The sequence below is a fragment of the Cucumis sativus genome, chromosome 1, assembly GCF_000004075.3.
Source record: "Cucumis sativus cultivar 9930 chromosome 1, Cucumber_9930_V3, whole genome shotgun sequence".
Lineage (NCBI taxonomy): Eukaryota > Viridiplantae > Streptophyta > Magnoliopsida > Cucurbitales > Cucurbitaceae > Cucumis > Cucumis sativus.
In genome coordinates this window covers 9,200,533-9,224,568 of record NC_026655.2, presented here as the reverse complement: position 1 = coordinate 9,224,568, position 24,036 = coordinate 9,200,533, and the positions used below count along the sequence as shown (strand labels likewise).

General features: G+C 30.1%; 1 protein-coding gene across 2 annotated transcripts; it reads left to right on the top strand.

The window, feature by feature from the left end:
• Positions 1-9,041: 9,041 nt before the first annotated feature.
• LOC101214714 (sulfite oxidase) lies at positions 9,042-13,853 on the top strand. 2 transcript variants are annotated; one of them, XM_004139393.3, is made up of 12 exons: positions 9,044-9,364; positions 10,388-10,503; positions 10,610-10,672; positions 10,794-10,830; positions 10,962-11,043; positions 11,125-11,243; positions 11,413-11,508; positions 11,910-12,020; positions 12,105-12,206; positions 12,802-12,849; positions 13,170-13,385; positions 13,542-13,853. In XM_004139393.3, exons 1-12 carry the CDS (start codon positions 9,290-9,292, stop codon positions 13,656-13,658), a joined length of 1,182 nt encoding a protein of 393 aa, XP_004139441.3. In that variant the 5' UTR covers positions 9,044-9,289; the 3' UTR covers positions 13,659-13,853. The 2 variants fall into 2 exon arrangements, with proteins under 2 accessions (XP_031736074.1, XP_004139441.3); XM_031880214.1 differs by lacking the exon at positions 12,802-12,849 and having other exon boundaries at positions 9,042-9,364.
• Positions 13,854-24,036: the final 10,183 nt, after the last annotated feature.

Sequence of the window (24,036 nt, the reverse complement as noted above, 5' to 3'; positions counted from 1 at the left end):
CAATTGTCTATTGATCATCTTGTGCTATGATTAGCAATATCTCTTGCAATCTAACCTTTTGCATACTAAAACCAAAAAACCCAACCTGCTGCTAAAAATTCCTTGCAAATCCTCTAATGTTTCAAATTTCTCGTTAGGTTTTGGGCAACCACTTTTGGGTTACTATTTTGAGGTGATTAGTTGGGTTCATTTTAGAAAATTTGTCAAATCATTCATACTCTGAAACATAATCACATCAATAGTGCATTACTAGCGAGAGCAACACTAAATTCATACTGAGGGTGATACTTATATTTTGAAAGCAAATTTCATACTCTTGTGTTTTTATGACTTAAGTAGAGGATTAATTGACATTTTTTTCAAATATGTGAATTAATATGCTCTATTGATGTGAAATATTAAGGGGCGTTTGGAGCACAAAGTGGGTTACTATTGTCAAGCCTCATGATAACGTGCATAAACATCTATTATTATAGTCCTTTCTATTAGAATAATGAGGTAAAACACATAAGAATATGATCAGGACGCGTAACTTATGCTGATAACTGAGTTGTTGTGTAGGTGGTGATTTAATCTTTCGTTTTATAGGTTGTGGTTGTTTATTTTTTGAATTAAACTAGTTGAGACAAGTAACTTACTATTAGAACCGTCCTTGAGCTAGGCTACCTAGAATGAATTTAGGATGTGGCATGAATGGTACTGAGTTTATTTTGCGTATGTGACTATGATGAAGCTCATAATTGGATGATAGTATATGATTGAATTTAGCATGCGAGTGAAATAAAATTATAAGTGAGTCAATGGTTGAGATGATTGACTATTTCTGTGACTGCTACTCGACGTTGTGTATGATGTTATGGCTTACTAGTTGTTGCCCCTAGCTTGTAACGATGTGTTTCCCACCAGTTTATGTTTCCTTCGGGATTCAATAGTCCCAGCCTGTATGCGTTTCCTTTGGGATTCACCGATCCCCGTCAATGTTTCCTTCGAGATGGAATTCATCGGTCCCAATCTGTGTTTTCTTTGAGATTCACCAGTCTTATTCGAAATTCACTGGTCCCAGTTTGTATTTTCCTTCGAGATTCACCAGCCTATGCTTTTCTTTGGGATTCACCAGTTTTTGTTTCCCACTAGATTCATCAGTTTGTGTTTCCTTCGTGATTATTAGTACAATGCATTTTAAGAAAGTTAATGCTTAGTTTAACTGCAACAGTAGGAGTTACTTACTGAGTATATTTATACTCAACTATTTAGTATATTTATACTCAACTTTTAGTATATTTATACTCAACTTTTTAGTATATCTATGTTACATTTTTCAAGTAAGAACCAAGACAAGACACCAAATGACAACAAGGGTTCGTAGGCGAGCCATGAGAACAGTGTTAGCTTTCGCACTTAGGATCATATTTGTCATGTTTTGATTTTAATTAGAGAAAACATTTACGTTTTATTTAATTGTTCTATTTCATTTAGAATCGGACCGGGTAACTTGAATTGGATTTGATAATTGTTAATTGCTAATTGATTTATTATTTTATTAAAAAAAATTCAAAACTTTATAAATAAAAAGGATTTAATTTTTTTTCACATGAGTTTACTCAAAAGTGATTTTAGTAGTTGCATGCATGCAGTAATGTACTGGAAAATACTTGTGTTAGAATATGTGTGGGCCTATCTTTGAGGTCTACAAAATATTTGTTAAGAGTAACCACAACAAAGAAGAACTTCATAGAGAGAGAGAGAAAGAGATAACGAAGAGAAGCTTACCGGCGGAGGGGTGACGACCGATGTCCACGATTTGAAGCTTCAAGTTGATTGCAGAGGTTTGGAGAAGACGGGGGTGGTGGCGACGGGGTGTTGGTGACGATGAGGAGGAGGTTTGGACGGACGGGCACGAGGGGGAAAGTGGTGGCGACGAGACTTAAGATGGCCGAAATGGGAAGAAACGCGCACATGAGGAATGGAGAAAATTTAGGGGAGAAACACATATGCGAGGAAGCAATTGGAGAAAAATTAAGGGTTTAGAAGGGGAAATTGTGTTTTTTTTTTTAAATATAAACTTGTAATTTTAATTTTTTAAATATAAAATAATAAATTTTTTAATGGTAACATTCTATGACATCAAATAACTGTCGCGGAAAGTGTTATCCGAAAAATTCCGTCTTTTCCCGCCAAAAACGCGAAATTTTCTATTTTGTGACAGTTTTTTCTTCTCCCTCCCATTTTGTGAGATATATAACTGTCATAATAGACATATTTTCTTCTAGTGTTTATTTCAAAAGAAGTCTCGTATTTGAAGCCAATGTTTTATTAAAAGAATATATTTAAAATAAAGGGTCCTTTTAAAAATATAACAAACTGAAAAAATATTTACACCGTAAATAACAATTTAAAAAATGAAAAACAATAAAAAATACAAAAAATGTTTATGATTAATTGGCATCTAGTGCACGTAATATATTTGGAAACGATAGTTTAGATTTTATCATTTAGATTATGCAAATCTAAATGATTTTTTTCATGACTTTTTTGGTACACAATTGTTTATATTTGATAGTTAAATCTAAACGATTTTTAATTTTTTTTTTTTTTGTACACGATCACTTAAATTTGATCATTTAAATTTGACTAGTCAAATATCAACGATTTTTTTCAATATTTTTTGGTACATGATCATTTATTTTGAACATGATCGTTTATATTTATAAAACGATCGTTTTATAAAACAATCGTTTATATTTGGAAAACGATCGTTTATATTTAGAAAATGATTGTTTAGATTTGATACACAATCGTTTATATTTGGAACACAGTTGTTTATATTTGACTATTTGGTACACAATCGTTTAGATTTGGCTATCCAATATCCCAACAATTTTTTTCACGATATTTTATATTTGGAACAACCAAATAACAATTTTAAAAAAGGGTAATTGTAATGGATGACCATTTGAGGAATAATAATTAAGGATATAACAACATTTAAAAAAAATTGCAAATATAGCAAAACTATCGCTGATAAACTTGTATCACTGATAGACTCGTAGATCTATCGGTGATAGACCAATTTTTACAACATGATCTATCAGTGATAGACTTTATCATTGATAGAATTTGACAAATTTTGATATATTTGCAAAAAAATTTAAAACGTTGCTATATACTTAATTATTTTGAATTTAATTTCTAAATTTGCAACTATCCCTTTAAAAAAATGAAAGAAAAACTGTAAAAAGAAGAGAAAAAAAGATGGAAAGAAAAAAAATTGCAGAAGAGAAAGAGAAGAAAGACCATGAAAAGGAAAGGTAAACCATGGAATATTTAAAAAAAATAGAAAATTACATCCGATAACAAAAAAAATTTAGATAAAAGCAGCCCCTAACATTTTTTCTTTTGCATATATGACAAATATGACAAGTAATTAGATATATTAAACGGTTATTAGATGACTATCAAATGGGTATCAGTAGGCTATTCACTTTTAAATTTGCTATTTTTCCAATTTAGAAAATGTAGTGACATGGACCCTACAATTACAAAAATGTATAAACTCTTTTATACGAGATACTTGCACTCACATGTATTCAGATGAACAATATATGACTCATATTCTTTGCAACATTAATATCTCACGTAACAATTACAAAGTATGTCATATCCTACAATGTTACCATAAGACATCCAACCTCTATCCATTTACTGCAGACCTATTAGGTTATAGCTTGGACATCAACTACATACAATTCAAGTAACATAATATAACGTTGGATCTTAGTTATTATTAGATTAAATTAATAAACTACCTCCTATTTTGTTAGATAAATAATTTGTGTTAGAAAACTATAAACCACAATATACATGAGATATTTAGGACACTAATTCTAAAGCACAATAGGTTGTTGTTGAAGAGCATTGAATTCTTCATGCATAACAAATCTCCATTTCAACATATTTTGAGGCCTCAGTAAAAGTTGTAGACGTAGTCACATAGAACAGATAATGAATGTGTGGTTAGGAAGGTGTTTTATTGCACATGGAGTGTTGAGAGAGGGATTTAGAGTTAGAGAGGAGTGATTGTGAGATGTAGAGTTGGCGTGTAACTCATTTTGCTTTTCAATAATATTTTCACTTGCATCTTACTATTTATTATTGGGATTGTTGTAACGTGTAACTATGTTATATCAAATTAAGTGTCAAATAACTTTCTTTCATGACACAATTAGCAAAATATCAACTAAATGGAACTAAACGAAGGGAACGAGGGGGTGGACAAGCAAGTAAACAGTAAACACAATCAATTACTAGATCTTAATTAGTATCTAATATAGCCATTACATTATTATACTTGTTTCTTAGTACAAAGTATCATTATTAATGTTGAGTAGATGACAAGATCTTATTTTTAAGTGTCTCGAGTCTCGACATTAATGCTCCTTCTCAATATTTTTTATGTATAAATTTAAATCAAATGATGCTTCAAAAGAAATTGTATAATTTGAATTTATATTTAAAAGAAATGCTTCAAACAAAGAACTACGAATTCAGAAATTAGATTCTGATTTAAATTACTGTAAACTAGTCCTAGCTACTTATTTGATATTAGTTGACAATAAATCATTGTTAATTTTATTAATAATTTATTGAACATTTTATGTTAAAAATTTGTATAATTATTCTTTTGTAATTTTAATATAATTTAAAGAAAAATAAATAAATTTTTGATACCTTCAATTGAAGTAATTAAAATTTAGGTCTTATAGTTTATAATTAAATTCTACCCCTATAGTTTGACAAAAGCTTCATAATAAATAATCTTTTTGGTAGGAACCATTAAAAGAATTTAACAAACTATAGGGACTGTAAATGAAAAATATATAAACTATGTGGATTAAATTCTAAATTTTAGAATTTTAAAATCATATGGCCTAGCTTTTAACTTTAACCATAGGGATGGAAACTTGGAATTTAACCTAATTTAATTTATCATTCATTACTTGATACGCATCTTAATTTTAAAAGAATTGAATTGGATTTATAATATCACATACTATTTTAAATATTTTTATTTTGTTTAATATAATTTTACATTTTAATTTTAGAATTTAATTTTGGTAGATGAAAAAAACACAAAAGTATATCATATTTGAGAAGTGGCGAATCCAGAAATTTTACATAGGGGGCATCGGGCACTATATAATAAACACACTAAAAATGTTTAAAAAAATATTTCGACGTTTCACTGATGCTCCAATAACATTCACTACATTTGTAGCAATAAAAAAAAGACAATCATTTTACATGATTTTTTTAAATGTAAACATGTGAATTTAAAATTTGCATACAAAAAAAAAGAAAAAAAGAAAGAATAATACATTTTTCATGGAATATTATTGAGGGAGTGAAAGTTTGGATCATCGCTTTTGTTGCATTTTTTTTTTTAGATAACAAATGAGGTATAGGAAATAAGTTAGGGTTATATATGAGTTTTTTTTTTCACTTTTTAAAAAATTATATTTCTTTTAGTCTTTTAGGAAATCAAATTATCTTCCTTTTGAAAAATCGTTGAAATTTAGGAAGAAAATTAATATCTTCCTTTTAAGAAATCATTAAAATTTAGAAAGAAATTTGATATTTAGAGAAAGAAAATTATTGATATTTGAGAAAAGTAATTGGTTGATGTTTTGAATAAAATATATTTTGTAATAATTTAGAAAGAAATTTGATATTTAAGGAAAAAAATTATTGATATTTGGAAGAAAAACTATTTTGTAATAATTCTTGATTTGAAGTCACAACCAAGAGGTTGAGAAATTTAGGCAAAATGAAGCTAAATTTAATATATATTGTAATCTAACACTTTAAAATTAATATTAAAATACAAAAACCGATAATGTGAGTGGGGCACATGCCCCTGACCCCTTAATGAATCCGCCCTTGTATTTGAGAACTTACATGGTTTAAATCACACCATCCAAAAATAACAATTATAACAGAATTTATGATGTTTGTCAAATATATATCTTCTAGGGGTATAAATTTAGGCCGAATAATTTGATAACTCGGACTGTCCAACCTAACCCAATCCAAATTAATATATTTCTTATATATTTTTTATTATTTATTTAATAAATGTAAAGTTATGAGTATTTTTTTAAATGATCATGTAGGAAGTTAAATGATCATATGGAAAGTTAGTAGATTCTGTAAGAAGTAAATGATCGTTTAAAAGCTAAACAATTGTCGGGTTGAGAATTGAAAAAAAAACAATACAACCCGATAACCCAACCCATATTTTACGAGTTGGGTTGAGAAATTAATCTGGGTTATTCGGGTTGCTAACCCAACCAACCCGAAAATATGGATTGGACTGAGAATATCTCTCAACCCAACCCAACCCAACTCGTTTACACCCCGTATCTTCACTAACTCAATAAAGCTGAAAATATAAAATAGAATATGAATTGCAAACTTAACATATTCAAATTCTTATTTAGAAAAAGAAAAATACGAGGGAGAATAAACATTTTTGTAATGAAATAAAAATCAACTAATCAAGACATGTATAATTTTAAGGTTGCAATTATAACAATTAGATTCAAAATAATTAAGTATACATGCATCCTAGGAAAAATTCTCAGGAGGTCATCCAACATAGAATTACTTCAAGCTAAGCACGTTTAACTTTGAAGTTCCTATGATCGAGCTATCGAAAAAGAAGGTGCACCTTGTTGGTATAGGTTACATCCAGTCGTTGTCATGTCATGCCTCTTTCTCTCACTCTGTCATGCCGACACCACCAGCAATCGTTCATCGCTCGTCTCGCCGGACGCAACAACCCCACGCAGAACCTTTCGAAGGTCACACAGATCTGAAGTTGTGGGTTTGATATGTGTCGTTATGTCCAAGTTCCTCAAGGATTTGGTCACCAGTCAAGTTACTCCAACACCTAGTCATCATTCGTCATTATTTTGAAGTCGCATGGCAATTAACTTTGTTCTTTTTTTACCATTACACCTCGAATCTCTAAAATTTACCCCAAATGTTTTCCCACTAAGATGCTTAAGGTGCTAAGAGTTAAGTTTGAAGTTAAGGGTCCAAAAGTAAATTTCCTGCCTAAATTAAAGCATGTGTGGAATGATATAAATTTAATAAGGAAAATGAGAATTCGACCCATTGAACCATAAATAGCTTAAGTTGTCATAATGAAGTATTTTAGAGTTAGTTGTGACATCTTGATATGTAAAGATAACTGAGGGACATTGATAATTGTTTCAGGCCAAATTGCAGTGAGAAAAGCATATAATTCTAGGGGATCGAGTTATTAACAGTGAGTGACTCGTTTTCAAGCTTTCTTTGAATTTATACATGTTATTTTATGATATTGCTTGGATACTACCATGACTTAAACTTTTTATGATTGTGTTTCATTTATGTTTAAACGATGTGTTTACTCATCACGATTTTAAGAATGCGTATGACTTGAACTTTATAAAAATATGTTTCAAGTTCTGAGTGTAATTGATTTTTTTAAATGTGACTATCCAATTTTTATGGTGATTTTCCTAAGGCTACGTGAATGTGTTTCTGTAGCGTCACCTACAGTTGTGACAGGATTCTGGGGTTGAAAGACGTCGTGACCTGAGATCCGAGAACCTGAGCCTAAGTGAGGATATAGATGGAGGATTGTAATATGGCTTCGAGCCTAGCTTAACCCATGATGGATGGTTTTATGTGCACATAGGTGCAGATATGGAGATTGTTACTATGGTAGATGCTAAGTATGTCTGAGCTTAGATTGACCATGTGTTTTCTTGTGGATATGGATCATGTGTGAACTATTATCGATAGTGGATTTAGTATGTTATCATGGTGGGATTGGATAAAGGTTCTTATTGTGGTAGGTACTAAGTATGTATGAGCTCAATTTTGCTGCGTGTTTTATTTTGGATATGCATCAAATGTGAGCTATTCTCAATCGTGTATTTAGTATTCTACCATGGTCAGATTGGATGGAGGTTGTTATCATGGTGGGTACTAAATATGCATGAGTTACGTTTGGGCGCATGATTCTTTGATCATGTGTGAGTTATTCTTAGTCGTATATTTAGACGCATTGCCATGGTTGAAATAGGTACATGTTTGTTGGCTTGACTTGTGATTTATAGTATTATGTATTTATAACATTTTAATTATGATTTCATTACTGATGTCATATATAAACATTCTTGACAATATTTTTACAAATTTTTACTTCTAAAAACTTGTCAGTCACTGAGTTTCCAGTTTATGTTTGCAATGTTTTCTCCCCCCAAGTAGTGATCAAGGACCAAGATTTGGTTGAACCCTCGTCACCATTTGTAGATCTTCATTTTCATACGTATATAATTAACTTTTTGTATTGCATCATGGGGTGGTTAGATGTTGCGAAAGTGATGCCAAAGACTAGTGTTTTTTAGAGATCCCTTATGAGACGAAAATCATTTTCCACGTAATATCTAGTTTGAATTTTAACTCTGCTTGAAATTAAACTCTGGAATCGTCTAGATATGTATGTAGTGAGCCACACTTGTTGTGTTGTGCAATATGAAGTTTGTTTATATACTTATAGAAGTGAAAACCTCATTCTTTTTAGGTTTGGCTACCCCATATTTTGGGAGGTTCTCCCAAAATTTTTATAGAAAATTTTGAAAAGTATTTTAGCAATCTTACGTTTGAAAAAAAAATGTTTTAAAGAGTAGATTCACATCACGATCTATGTTAGAAGCAAAAACCTAGAACGAGGTGTGATACACACTCGTGTCACTGATTAATCCCATGTTGACGGCAATATTTTTTGTATTTCTCACTTTGGGTTTGTTTACTCTTTCCGTTTTTGAAATTGTTTGTATTCACCGGTTGATGTACTTTTTATAAAAACCTCATAATAAATTTCCAATTTCTTCCATTTCCTAAATAAATTAACATTTGATCTTTCCATCTCATAACCAAATATTAAACATTGGAAATTAATTTGATGATGCATAAAAAACAAAAGAAAGTGTGTATTGGGCGTTGGCAACTTGCCATCGATACTTTCGACGCTTCATCGTTGTCAGTTCATCACTCGCCAGTGACGATTTTAATAATAATCACAGGCTTAGCTTAGCCTCTCCATCAATTGGGGTTCGCTTGGCTGTGACCAAAATTAAGATTACCCATTGAATTGCGACATTTCGTCGCTCTCACGAAATCTGTGGCCATCCAGCTTTCGAGAACATTTGTGTTCTGCTCCCAAAAGATTGAGAAAATGCCTGGATTGATTGCACCCTCAGATTATTCACAAGAACCACTTCGTCACCCATGTCTCCGAATCAACGCCAAGGCAAGTTATTTCTCGGAATTCCAATTCCTTTTTTTCATCAACATTTGATTTATTAAGGGGTCATAATCAACTTCATGATTTGGGTTTCTTTCATTTCCGTTTGCTTGTCAATTTTGTTGAAAACTATACTTCTGAGGATATATTTTGTGATTTTTGTTTCATTTTCTATGTGAATTTCCTTGTATATTGAATGGTGGAGTGTGTGCTCGATCACAAGTTTAGTACAAGAAGTTTCATGTTTTTGTCTAATAGGTATTTATAAACACCTAGGTTTGAAGTTGGATGGGTTTAATCCAGGGTGTTGGTGATGTCTTACGATTTTATCATATGAGTTAAACTTAAATGTTGTAGGGTTAGATGAATTATCCAGATAGATTAGTTAAGTTGTGGATAAGCTGACCATGAATATCAAACAAAAAGAAAAAACATTATGTGAAAAACACAATGGCTTTGCCTTTTTTACTTAGAGTGAATCAGTCCCTAATGAACCCTTAAAAGGGCTGTTGTTTGATGGGTACACGAAAATGACAAAGTTGAAACAATTAGGCTTTGTTTGGTAATTCTTTTCGTATTTTGTTTTTTGTTTTTGAAAAGTAAGCATATTTCCACTCAACTTTTTTTTACCATGATTTATATATTTTTAAATAGTAGAGTTATTCTTAACTAAATTTCAAAAACAAAAATATGTTTTAAAAAATTGCCATCTTTTCGTCGTACGAATTACTCTTAGCTTTTGAAAACATTGGTAAAAGAGAACAAATTAAAAAATTTAGAGGTGGGAGAATCAGAGGAGTGTCTACAGGCTTAATTTAAGAAAGAAACAAAAAGACCAAACGATGCTTTAGTGGTTGATAAATTTGTCCATCGTATGTGCTGAATCGTGAATATTTTGTATCAAAGTGTGCTATTCCTGCTCTGGTTGCCTTTCCTCAGCGTCTAGAATGAATCAAACTACAGGGGAAGCAATTACAGATGTGCAATAAATATTTAGCTGATCTTCTCCCTCTTATATCTCTGCCTTAGGAGCCCTTCAATGCGGAGCCACCACGCTCAACCCTGATTTCATCTTATGTCACCCCTGTAGATTTCTTTTACAAGAGAAATCATGGACCTATTCCATTAGTTAATGATATTGAAAGGTTTCCTTCTTCCTTCTTTCTCCTTTCTCTTTTCTTTTTTGAATGTAAACGTTCTTTTCACTTCCATCTCCAATTCAATTACTAAACCTTTTCTTTGACAATGTAGATATTTTGTTTCTATAAATGGCCTAATAGACAACCCAAAAGAGCTGTTCATGAAAGATATCAGGTGAGCTGTAGTATTTTAGATTTAAAAGAGCGTTTCCTCCGCTTTATGAAGATACCAATACGACGAAACTTTGTATAATAAAGTGCTTCACAAAGCAGCTAAGATTATTATAATGTAACAGGATGCTTCCAAAGTACAATGTCACTGCCACTTTACAGGTATCTCATTACCAAGCATTAGCTGCAAGTATTTTTCTTTGCCCTGTGGTTGCAATATGCTAATTGAAAACTACGAGGTTTATGAATAGTTCTCACTATAATTTAACACCATTTGGCATATATGGACATAGTGTGCAGGGAATAGAAGGACAGCAATGAGCAAAACCAAAACAGTGAAGGGTGTTGGCTGGGATGTTTCTGCTCTAGGAAATGGTAAGACATGAACCAGCTAGTGTTTTAGATGTGTTAGTTATAAAGTTCATCCTTTTGGAAATAATGTTTTGAATCTTACAGCTGTTTGGGGTGGTGCTAAATTGGCTGATGTTCTTGAACTTGTTGGAATACCTAAGTACAGCTATAGGACACAAAAAGGTGGAAAACATGTTGAGTTTGTGAGCATTGATAGATGCAAGGTACAACGATGGCAAATTTAGATGCTCGTTTCAAAAAGAAGATGGAAAAAACAGGGCATGTCTTGAAGAAGATATGACTGATGTTATTGAAAGTTAACTTGCTTTAGTTTGAAGGAATTATGTATGGATATAGACCAATAATTCTGATTACTACGGTTATCATGTACAGGAAGAAAAGGGAGGCCCATATAAGGGATCAATTCCACTTAGCCAAGCTTCAGATCCTGAAGCCGATGTTTTGCTGGCTTACGAAATGAATGGAGAAGTAAGTTATATTGCTTTAAACAAGTTAGGAGTACATTTTTACGTATTGAAATACCTGCCATGTTAAACTCCTCGTCTCTCCTACTTAATAGACAATATATCAAATATATGATTGCACAACAATGCACTTGTAAAAGGAATGATTACACAACAATGAATGAACTCAATTTGATCAAATGGGATTGCCTTAATTAATTTTCTTGTTTTTTGGTTATTGTAGTTTTTATTAATGCTTGTTGGAACTTTTCTACAAGTATTCCTTTTAATGTTGAGTAATCACATCGTTGCTTTTATAAATATAGGTTGAAGGGGTGGGAGAAGTTTAACTTCTAAATCTCATGCTGTTACGTTGCTTATTGTGCCGCTCTACTATACTTGATATTATTTACTCTTTCACAAAAGACTCTTAACAGGGATCATGGGTATCCATTACGTGTGGTTGTCCCGGGTGTTATCGGTGCTCGCTCTGTTAAATGGATCGATTCTATTAACATAATTGCAGAGGAATGTCAGGTAGGAAATGTGAAATTTAAAACTTGGTTCTTTTCCTCAAGAAATTGCGTTCTTTATAATTGAGTTCATGGCATTGTCTTGCAGGGTTTCTTTATGCAAAAAGACTACAAAATGTTTCCGCCTTCCGTAAATTGGGATAATATTGATTGGTCGACCAGGAGGCCTCAAATGGATTTTCCTGTTCAGGTTTGTACTATATTCCTTCTCCTCAATTTTGCGTTGATTAGGAAAATTAGAAAATAGTTCTCCCTCGTCATTTACTCTATTTATTTTTAAAATATTATTATTATAAAAACAACTTCTTTAATGGAGAAAAAGAAATGAAAGAATGCACAGACAAACAAAAAGACAAGTCGACAGATGTAGGGACAGACAAACAAAAAGACAAGTCGACAGATGTAGGGAGCATCCTTCACGTACAGGGACTCCAACTATGTGAAATCGTGACTATAGGATGGTTACAAAAAAAATTCATAATTGAGACCCACAAAGAGACTAGAAAGCAAATGAGGGAACTTCTCTGTAGGGTCTCTTTCCACATCCCAAATCACCCTGGTCTCTTTCCACACCCCAAATCACCCTACTATTCCAGTTATGCTACAAAATCCACAAGATCGTGCACACCCAACAAACCTTAAGGATCACCCTCTCTCATTATTTACTTTGCTCTCATTATTTACTTTGAGCATACGCCCAACAAAGTTTTCAGGGTTTGATTCTCTGTTGTCACTGTCCAAATTGACCTGACTAGTCTAATGCGGTTGAACTTACTGAATTGCAGTGTGTCATATGTTCTTTGGAGGATGTAGATCATATAAAGCCTGGAAAGGTTAGTTTGTTTCTGTAATTTCAATGAATAGTCGAATATATAAAATACAGATGATGATCTATGCAAAGTATTTCCTATTTCAGATCTAAGAGCCTCCAATCTTCTGCCTTTCTCTGTCCAGGTTAAGTCGTAATTTGGGACATGTAAATCAGAAATTCCTGCAGAATATTGCTCTACTTGCATATTTATAATCTCGTTCTCATCTCTTTTACATTGTTTAATAAAAATAGTTTTCATCTTACTCTCTTGAAGTTAATTTATAGCGCCGTGTGGCTACTTTAAACAAGCAAATGTGATGGTGATCTTCAAATGTATGTCAGGTTACAGTTAGTGGTTACGCAGTGTCAGGAGGTGGTCGGGGAATAGAGAGAGTAGACATATCTGTTGATGGAGGTAAAAACTGGATTGAAGCCTCCAGATCTCAGAAGGTTGGTGTCCCATACGTCGCTGATAGTCCGAGCAGTGACAAGTGGGCATGGGTGTTTTTCGAGGTCACACTCAATGTCCAACGGAACACTGAAATCATTGCTAAAGCTGTAAGTCCCTTATTTGATGCCTAGAAATTTAACTAGTGCGAAGCTGCAAGTCTCTTTGATTGAAAAAAATGGGTGATTGGTTGTTGGGCTGCTGATGTATCTAAGTTTGTTTATAAGTGTGCAAAGCTTTTAGTCGAATTTCGAAATGAAATGCAGGTTGATTCAGCAGCAAATGTGCAACCTGGAACAGTGGAAGAGATATGGAATTTAAGAGGTATACTCAACACCTCATGGCATAGGGTTCAAGTTCGAGTTGGTCGTTCAAATATATAGAAGAAAGAAGGAAGCGGCGATGCTCGAGACTTGAAACTGTATCATCTGCCTTTTTTTATCTTCTCATAAACAAATGTTGTGCAGAATAAACTGTTATTTTCTTCTTTTAACCAAATTTGACTTGCATGGATTTTGAAGAAGAATATGGAATCTGCTTACACTGATTAATAAAATGTTTTCTTGAAGTGTTTTTAATTTGGTTTGTTGAAGTTCCCAGCATGGGCCATTTAAATGCATCCTCGAAGATTATTGAAGAATGGCAAAAGGAACCTATGCTTCAAAGTATTTTGGGAATAAAATACTTTTCGTTTTGTAATGACTTGATGAAGTTTGTTTGTTTTTTAGCTGGATTTAAGTTGTTCTTAGGTGGATGATAAAATATGAAGAAAGATTATAGTTAATATAAGGTAATCATACTAAAGTTGAAGTTGCTTTTTACTTTTGCAGAAGGTAGTATGAGATCGACTTCATTTGATATCGATTTTGTTTTAGTGATATTATTTTAGATTCGTTTAAGGACTAAAAGTTCCATTTGATTTACTATTTGATTTTGGCCGTTTTAGGTTTTTCTTTTCATTCGTTTCACAATTGGCAATTTAGTTCACTAGATCTTGTTTTAGATTGTTAGAAATACTTGGAGATGTCGGGGGAATGGTTGATTTATGGTAGGATTAGTGTTATGATAATCTTAGTATTATAATAGTTCGAATGTATGCATTTGGGAAAAGAATTATGACAGTAGTATTATGATGTATTTTTTTAAAATTCATATTCTAAATCCAAAACACAAATTTCGTATGTTTAATTTACAAAACCGTCTTAGTTTTCATAATGCATGAGCAAAAAGAAAGTACGGGTCAAACTGTGCAATCACAACAAATTACCTAATTCAAGAATAAAAGAAGAAATTAAAATTTTAAACTAATGTAATTGTACCAAATTCATAACTTAAAAACAAATTGTGTTTTTTAAATAAAAATATTAAAACTAACCAAACTCGTAAGTACATTTGAAAAAAAATGGATTAAATAGTATTTAAACTTGAATTTATAAATTATAAATAAGAAATGATTGATATGGATTAAGGAAAGAATAAGAAGGAATAAGAAAGAATCGAGTAAGGAATAAGGAATGAGGAATGATGGACAGAATTGAGGAAGGATTATGATAACCCTTTTCTTTCCCTCCCCAACACACCCTTAATGTATACGGGGATTTGACGGTAGAAATATTTTCGTCTGTTTGCTAATTTTTAAATAGTAGGCAAATATTTTCATTCTGTTTTAGCCATTTGTTCACCCGTCCCTTAAATATGCAAGTATAACTAATGTAGTCGTAACAAAACAATAAGCACATACATTTAAAAGATTACACGCATTTATTATCGTTACAAAATATAAAATGAAAATTAAGTTTACGATCTAATATTTTAAAGTTTGTAGAAACGACAAATTAACAAACTCAATCCAATTGAAACGTCCTATGACTAACAAGTCCAACCGAATTGAAACTGTCGAATGACTAAAATGCTCTTATAGTTAAAAATGTGAAACTATATTTGATTATTGTCTGATTGATATCGGATTTTCATCTGATTAACATTTGTTATCAATGATGTTGATTGCTATTTGATTGTTTTTTTTGTTTACTGTCTAATTGATATTTGATGCTCACTATTATTTGATTGTTAATGATATCGACTTACCATCTAGTTGTTATTTAATTAGAATATTGGTTGTTATTTAATTACAAGAGATACTAATGACTATCCAATGACCTTACATTTTTTTTTATAATGACTAAAGTAGATTTTGATAACCATTTAATTATCTTCTAACTTTTGCCAATTATTAAGTAGTTTCTAATTACCATTATATTGTCATGTGATTACCTTTCATTTTTTTGGGCAATTATGATTGACATTTGATTAAGAATTTTTGGGTAAGAATTTTTTTTATTGCATTATGATTGACATTTGATTACCTTACATTTATTTGGGCAATTACTAAGTAGTTTCTGATTAACATCTATTTTTGTAATCTACATAACATTGTTGATCATCCTATCTATTGCCATTATGAAAAATGACCATAGGAAGCTTAATCATAATAACAAAATACTTGGTTAGTCATTTGATTACCGTCTGATTATCATTTGATTACCGCCTGATTATCATTTGATTACCTTTGGATTGTCATCCGATTATTTTCTATTTTTTTTCTTCTCAATTTTAGCTAACCTTCTAAGATAAACATTTGATTTTTTTTTTTTCAATTTTAGTTAGCTTATGAAGTCTTTTGGTTACTTTTCAATTGTTATATTTTTCATAGTACCTTTTTTATATTAGTTGATTGCCTTCTAATTGACATCTGATTAGTTTTTTTTATTTGACACGTCTAATTGTTATTTGATATTGATTGTTATCTAATTGTTATTATATATTTATTTGTTATTTGATAGTTGTTTGATTGATATTTGATATCGATTATATATATATTTATTTATTTTTCTAACTTCATGTGACTTCAATTTATTTCTTTCGGGAAACATTGAAGGTCAAATGACAATTCTCAATGTTTGACTTGAAAAATTAGGTTTTTTAAGTACCAAACCTTTGTGTTTTAATATGCTAAAAAGTACTAAAAGAACAACTATATCTTTGATTTGTAAATTCAAATTTACATATTCTTGTCGGGTCTTATCTTGATTGCTTATAATACTTATTTGTTACATAATTGTTGTCTAATTGCTATTTAATACTAGCAATTATTTGATTGACAATGATATCGATTACTATTCGATTGTTATTTGAATAATATTTGATATTGATTGTGAATTCTGTTTATTGTTTCTTTAAAAAATAAAATTTAATAAGTCCATTGCTGATTACTAATACCAACTACAATATGATTATTATTTGATTACTTAAACATTCCATCATACTCGTCAAATACTCAATAACTATATAGAAACCAAAAATCTCATGCCAATGGTGATTTTAAAAAATTGAATAGAATTAACAAAATCAAACGTAAACCATGAGTATAAATAGAAGAATAGAACCAAATGAAAAAAACCCAAACATTCTTAAAATAAATGAAAAAGAACAAATAGAGGCAAAAAATGTTGAAACTACAAGAAAATCTAAAAAATTGGTATAAATTATTTTAAAAAATGCAAAGAGAATAAAGGGGAGGCTAAATTTGAAATGCCATAAGTCCTATCACATCCCTTATTTTCTCACGAACAAACTCAACACCAGCTTCTCATCGCATCTTTCTTTCAAAACGTCTTCTTCAAAAACACTTGGTCCCAAATTGACCTCCTTACTTAGGTACGGGTCTAACAAAGTGAGTGGTCATACATGCAAAATAGCCCCTTAGATCAAAAGTTATAACCTAAAAATCGAAGTTATAGATTTATATGCGTGCAATAGCGTCACAAGGTACAAGAAACTGTCACAAAAGCGAAAATTTTGCATCCCTTTTAGTGTAATTTTTTAGTCTTTTGGCCTAATTTCTTTGCCATGACTCCAAATTGGTCCATTTTAGCTTCATTTTTTTCTCCTTTATACTCGATTCTACCTATGTAACTCACGGATTAACCTATAAAATAATCAAATTGAAATATAAAAATCACAAAAACGATCTCGAATTAATTGAGATTAGATAACACATTTTTGCTGCTATCAAATACGTGAACTCATTTTTTATTTTACATAACTACTATAAATTAAATAAAAAAAACAAAGCACTAATACACCAACAAAGATCTATTTTTTTCCCATACATTAGTAGAATTTTAAGTCCATCAAAGCAAATATAGTTTTATTGACGTATTAATATACGTTATCGATCAAGAGGTCTGCAATTTAAATCTCCAAGTATGTATTGTATTTAAAAAAAAAGAAGAAAGTGAAAATAAGAAAAAAAAAACAAAAAGTTGATCCACAAATTTTAAATGGCACAAAATCGTCTAATTGGATAGGTCCATAGTCTATTTGGATTCTCAATTATTTATGATCTATAATTTCAAATGAGAGAAGGGTTAGTTTCATGGACATTACCTCTTATATAATGAAAGTTTCCATGAAATTTCCCTCTCAAACAGAAATTCCATAATAATTCCCACATATTTCAAATGCCAGAATATATGTCATTTCAACCTAGAAAATTCTATTAGTTTTTTTTATTTATTTTAAAATCAATTCAAAATTACTTAAATTATTCTTCTTCCAAAAGTCCACACAATATAGGTAATTTTTTTTATTGAAAAAAAATCCTTGTATAATTCTTTTTAAATAGATTTAGGAAAAAAGAGAAGATGACAACAATAGCTTTAAAACAAAATCTTCATGTTGGATGGTCTAATTAATTCACTTATAAAGCCGTAAAAATGTAATTACTTAACACAATTATGAGTTTGAGGTAGTAAGCTAAGTGATACAACTATATGAATTCAAGATTGGATTATATATATTTTTAGATATTTACCCTTTTTATTAATCAACTTTGATTGTTTCGTCAATTTTATTTTCTATTTAAAATAATAATAAATTAAATAAAATTTCACTTTATTTTAATTTGAAATTTAAAGTGAAACATTCATTTGCTTATTGTTCCAATACTTAAACATTCATTTGGTTATTTCAACTGTTGATTTCTTCAATCAGGTGAATTTTCTACATTGATTCATTTTTATTTTCCCCTCTCTTCTTCTTCTCTCTCCCTTTTTGACTTGTTTGTATGACTACAGTTATCCACAATAATTCATCATGCTTTTCTAGATACTGCTTATTGTTTTGTTGATTCATATAAGGTTAAATTTTATACTTTATAGGGTTATTCTCTTGTTTGTTGATTATACTACTATTATTTGCAACAAAAAATTATATGGTTTCTTGCATTTGAATGACTTTTCTCTTTATATTTTATTTGAACTTCTAAATATGGTTTCAGTGTTTAACTAGATAATTTAAATTGTGAGCCTTAAAGAGGAGGCACATTTAAATTACTTTACTCTCTCAGATCCTACGAAGGATTCTTTCATCTTAGTGTCCTTTTGAATCTAGAACTCAACATGCTCATCACATTCTCATAAAGCTTTAATCCATATAACGAAAAATGGTTTAGGATTAATGCAAACATTAGCCAACGAGGTTTAGGATTGTTATTATTGACTATGTAATGAATGTTAACTCATAATGTCATTAATTAATTATATAGAAGTTTTCATGATCCTCTAAATTGTGTTAATGCATAATGCAAACTATTTAAATTAGAATAGATTGCTACATATGGTGGAGTTTCTCATAAATCCAACTCTTTCGCCGCCTTCGATTTAGGTATTTTCTATATATTTCACCTCTGATTTGAAGATAGATAGATGGTATAAGTAGAATTTGGTTGTTAGACTTCCGAAGAGAATCTTTTTATTATGGTTGGAGATCTTTGAGTTACAATTGGTAGATGCTCAAATTTCTAAACTGTGTGAGAAAGGATATGAATATGGAGTTGGGATGAATTTTAGTGTTTCTTACTGGTTCTTTAGAGTTAGATTGTGGAGAATTTGATTCTACTTTGGAAAATGAACTGAAAAAACAAGTTGATTATTGAGAGACTCTTATTTTGATTGTGAACTATTGGAATGTTTGGTGATTTTAGCTTGAAATTGATTATTGAGAGACTTTTATTTTGATGGTGAACTATTGGATTGTTTGGTAATTTTAGCTTTTATGTGAATTGCATAACAAAATCAAAGTTAGTTTGGATGAGTCTAAGTTTTGTTATGTTTAAAAAGGAGATTGTTTTGTTATGATGTATATGTATTTTGTTTATTTTTTTTGTTCTTTAAAAAAAAACCTCAAAATCTAATAGCTTTTTCCCCTAAAAATTGGTTATTAAAAGTTGACCATTGAATTTGTTTGTGTATGGTAAAAATTAGGTTGAAATTGGATTTTTTTTTTGCAGTATACTAAATATAGAGAGGAAGGATTTAATCACTTAGTCAATTACTGTTAAGTTAAAGTCCCTCCCTTTATATGCTTAATATAACAAAAAAAAAAAAAAAAAAAAAAAAAATATATATATATATATATATATATATATATATATATATATATATATATATATATTAACTCGCTAGGAAAAAGTACTTATCAAATTATTTTGTATACTTTATATGTATGTATGCTTCCCTTCATATTAGTTGCATTACATGGTGACCAAATATGTTACACTTGATTTCTTTTAACTAAATAAGTACTTATAAGTCCCGTAAGTATTCTCAAAGTGACATTGATGAAGTTAAATCTGAAAGGGTGGAGTTCGTATCTAAGCTCTTTTCTTTAATTCTAAAATTGATGGTTATGATTGCAGAAGGTTTTCATACCGTCATTTGTCTCAATTGAAGTTTATTTTAAGGGAAGAAATTATGTTTAAGAAAGTTGTGGTCTTTGATAAGCGTATCAGCTGCATAAAGCTAGAACTTCATATTTCTTTCAATTTTGGTGTCCTAGTAGAGAGTAAGGAATACCAGTATATGCAATCATAATTTGTGAGTTCCCATCCAGAGGTATGCCACCATTTTCCTTCTATGATTTGGAGAGATGTATTTATTTGTATCTGTGTTACAAAATCTTAGAATGTTGGTGCTCTATGTAGACATTGGCATGAAATGTGAAAACTTGAATGTTGGTTATCTCTATAAAGATTGCTAGTCCTCACTTTGTTTTCAATTGGATATGAAGACTTAAAACAAACTATGTTGATGCTTGCTGTATTTTTGTTTTTTCTGCACCTTCAAGTTGATGAAAACTTTAAATCAATATCTCCAATTACGCATCTTATTTATTTATTTTGGCTTAGAAATTGGAATATGTTACTACACTGATAACATGAATCTAAAATGATGGTAGACAATTGTATCAACACTGATAACATGAATCTATCAAACTTCCTCCAAATTCTAAGTTACCAAGTAAGTGATAGTAGGCCATTTTATTTGTAGTGGTGTATCATTTCTTTACCTTGTCCGTTTTAACTGTTTTTGTTTACTTGTGAATTGATTTGCTTAGACTATGTTATTTAGTCATACTCTAAAATGAGATTTTGTGTTCTTATTATGTTTGAAAGAATCCATTGGAGTAGTGAAGCCAACATGGAGCAATGGATTGATATAGAGCTTTTTGTATGGTTAGTAGAAAAATCTTGATTCCAATGTTTTGATTTTAAGTTTGTTGGTACCTAAAGATGTTAATGTTTATTCTTTTTGTATGTAAACTACCTTTTAACAAAAAAAAAAAAAAAAAGGTTATTAGTCAATGGTTGTATGAATATTTCAAAATGTATTATAGCGTACATATATTAAAGTGTTCACTCTTTATTTCTATATGGGTATGATGTATTAGAACATTATTGTTATACAAATGGTTAGTGTAATGGTAGCTGTTGTCAATAGCGAAACAATGACATTTGCTTTTATAAAAAAACTGTCACGATTGGCATATCCTTGACAGGAAAAAAATGTCATAATATACGAATTCGTGGCATTTTTGTAACTGTCGTCAATATCGAAAAGATGACATTTATTTTTATAAAAAATTGTCACGATTGACATATCACTGACAGATAAAAAATGTCATAATAAACGAATTATTGACATTTTTATAACTGTCGTTAATATGCAAATGATGGTAGTTATTTATTGTCATAAAATAAAATATGACAGTTAATTGTTATCATAAAATAGTAATTAATGACATTTATTATTTGTTATGAAAAAACTTATTGTGACAATTTTTTAAAACTATCATAAAAAGACTTTCTACAACAGTCGATACTATAACTGTAAATAACTGTCAAAGATTTTGTTCGAGATAGAAAATAACAATCGCTGTAGACCATTTTTGTTGTAGACCATTTATAAATAAAAATATTTATAAAATATAATCGACTCTTTTAATTATAAATATGGATAGACTTATCTTTATCAATTTCTTGAGTGTCTATTAGGGTCTATCTACAAATATTTATAATCTTTCTATAAATTTTGATAGAAACTATATACTCAAATTCTACTATATTTTACGGATATTTTTTTTAGTAGTTTCTTCCTTTACATGAATAATTTTATTATAGGTAACAAAATATCATTTCTAAACATTTTTTTCACCAGAGGGTCATTTTCCTCTTATCAATACATCACCTGCAAATGAAACAAACATCTTTTACAGATTATTTATTTAGAACAAATATATTAATCTAAAATGACAGCCACATCAAAATTACTTAAGATGTCCAACTTTAAAAATTTATCTTTAAAGTATTTATTTGAAACCAAAAGTTTGATTTCTGGTAAATATTTAACATTTTCTTTAACCAATAAAAGGCTAATTTGCAGTCGTTGATATTTCAATTGTCTGCCCCAATCAATATTCACCATTTTAATTTGAACTTATAATCCATTATCTCTGTATTATGGCCTCTTCTTACCCTTTACTTTTGTATCTTTCATACATTTTAATGTTTTTTTTGGTAAGAGACAATGTTTGTCATCGTTTTGCTTATTGAAAAAACACGAGTGAGAAATAAAATAGAAATATTTTTTCATTTACCTGTATATATATATATGCACAAAATAAAATATCAATTCCTTTAATATACATAACTCAGATTTCATCAAACAGAAAAATTAACTAATTCACTTGAACTCATAATAAAGAAACCATGACAAATTGTTGAGCCAATGTACATTAAACAGTATATATACACACCTGCAGAATACAAAGATTGAGAACTTATTCTCTATTTGGAGGCTCATATAATTATTTTCCTAAGAGACGGTAACAAATGGGGTATGTTTGTTTAAGTACAAAATAAAGAAGGAATTTTTAAAAAAATAACAAAAAAGTCCAGGACAAAAAATTTATTATACTTACTTTTCTATGAAGTTTTGTCGATTTTGCTATCTTTTACAAATTTTCAATAGAAAGAACTTAAAATAAATGAATTCTGCCTAAAAAGAAATTATATATATTGCAAAGTATAAAGCTTATATTTACCCAAACCATGGAATTGTTTGCTTACCAGAGAAGTGTGAGAGGAGACTATTTCTGCACTCCCATAAACACAAAAGGAATTATGCATAAATGTTTGATTTGAAAAGGAGTATTTGGAAAAATATATATTTTCTTCAATCCAACCTTTCAAATTAAATAATTAAACAAAATTATAATTTCAGAGTTCTCAAGACAACCTTAAGTTCTTCCATTCCTAACGGAAAACTACTGCAAATAAATCCAAAAGCTCACAAACTGATCTTAAACACTTTACTTAAAAATAATTCTCCTAACAAAAATTTAAAGTGCTAGATGATATAATATATTAAAATTTATCATTATCTATTCGCTCAAGTTTTTGATTCAATCCATTATTTAAGATAATTTCATACTAGAGATAGAGAGAGAGGATGTCTTGAGTTGAGTTCAAGTTCCTAGAGTGATCCATTAAAAGAGAGACCAAAATCGTGTGGTGTCACAAAATTGAAGTAGCTCAAAGGGCGAAATTTAAATCCTTTATACGGCTTTCAAATACGATCTTTCATGTAAATAAAAAATTATACAGTTTTTCTAACAGGAACAATAATATTCCATGTGTAAAGAATAGTGAAAATAATATTACATTCACATAACTTTAAAAACTTAATATATTACATTATAGTTTCTTAAATTTATATATCATAATATTCATTGTCGATAAGTAGAGTTGTGATGGTGTGTGTGTATATATATAAATGGGTTGGTAAGGAAAATATGTGTACAGTGTCGCATATTAAACGTCTGTTAGTTTATCACTTTGGTAAGCTTTGCTAACTAACGTTGGTCACAAAACATCATTATAACCTAATTTTATCCACCGTCATTGCTATACACACATTTGCTTTTATTGACATAGAAGATTTAATTTGTAATGGTAAGTGCATGATAAAACAAAAGTTACATGCATAAAAATAACCAATAAATCATTTGAAGTAACGACAAATAAGTCGTACGTATAGAAATAAGTTATCACAAACATGAAATAATCTGGAATCATCGCGAGGTAGACAGAATATTGAAGGACCACCTATATATGTAGTTTGTGAAAGAAATGGTACGGCAGCATCTTGTTTCTAATAACCATTAATTATTTATGTATATGTGATGACGATGTGGTTGCCCAACAATTAATTTGGTTGCCTTATTTCTCCCTATTTTCAAACTTGGTTGAAATTGACTATGGAAGGAACTCAGAAGCTTCAAAATCTTTGCATTCACACTTCCAGGTTTTGGCATTATAAATACCGAAGTTTTTGTTCTAAAAGACCAACAAACCAAAAG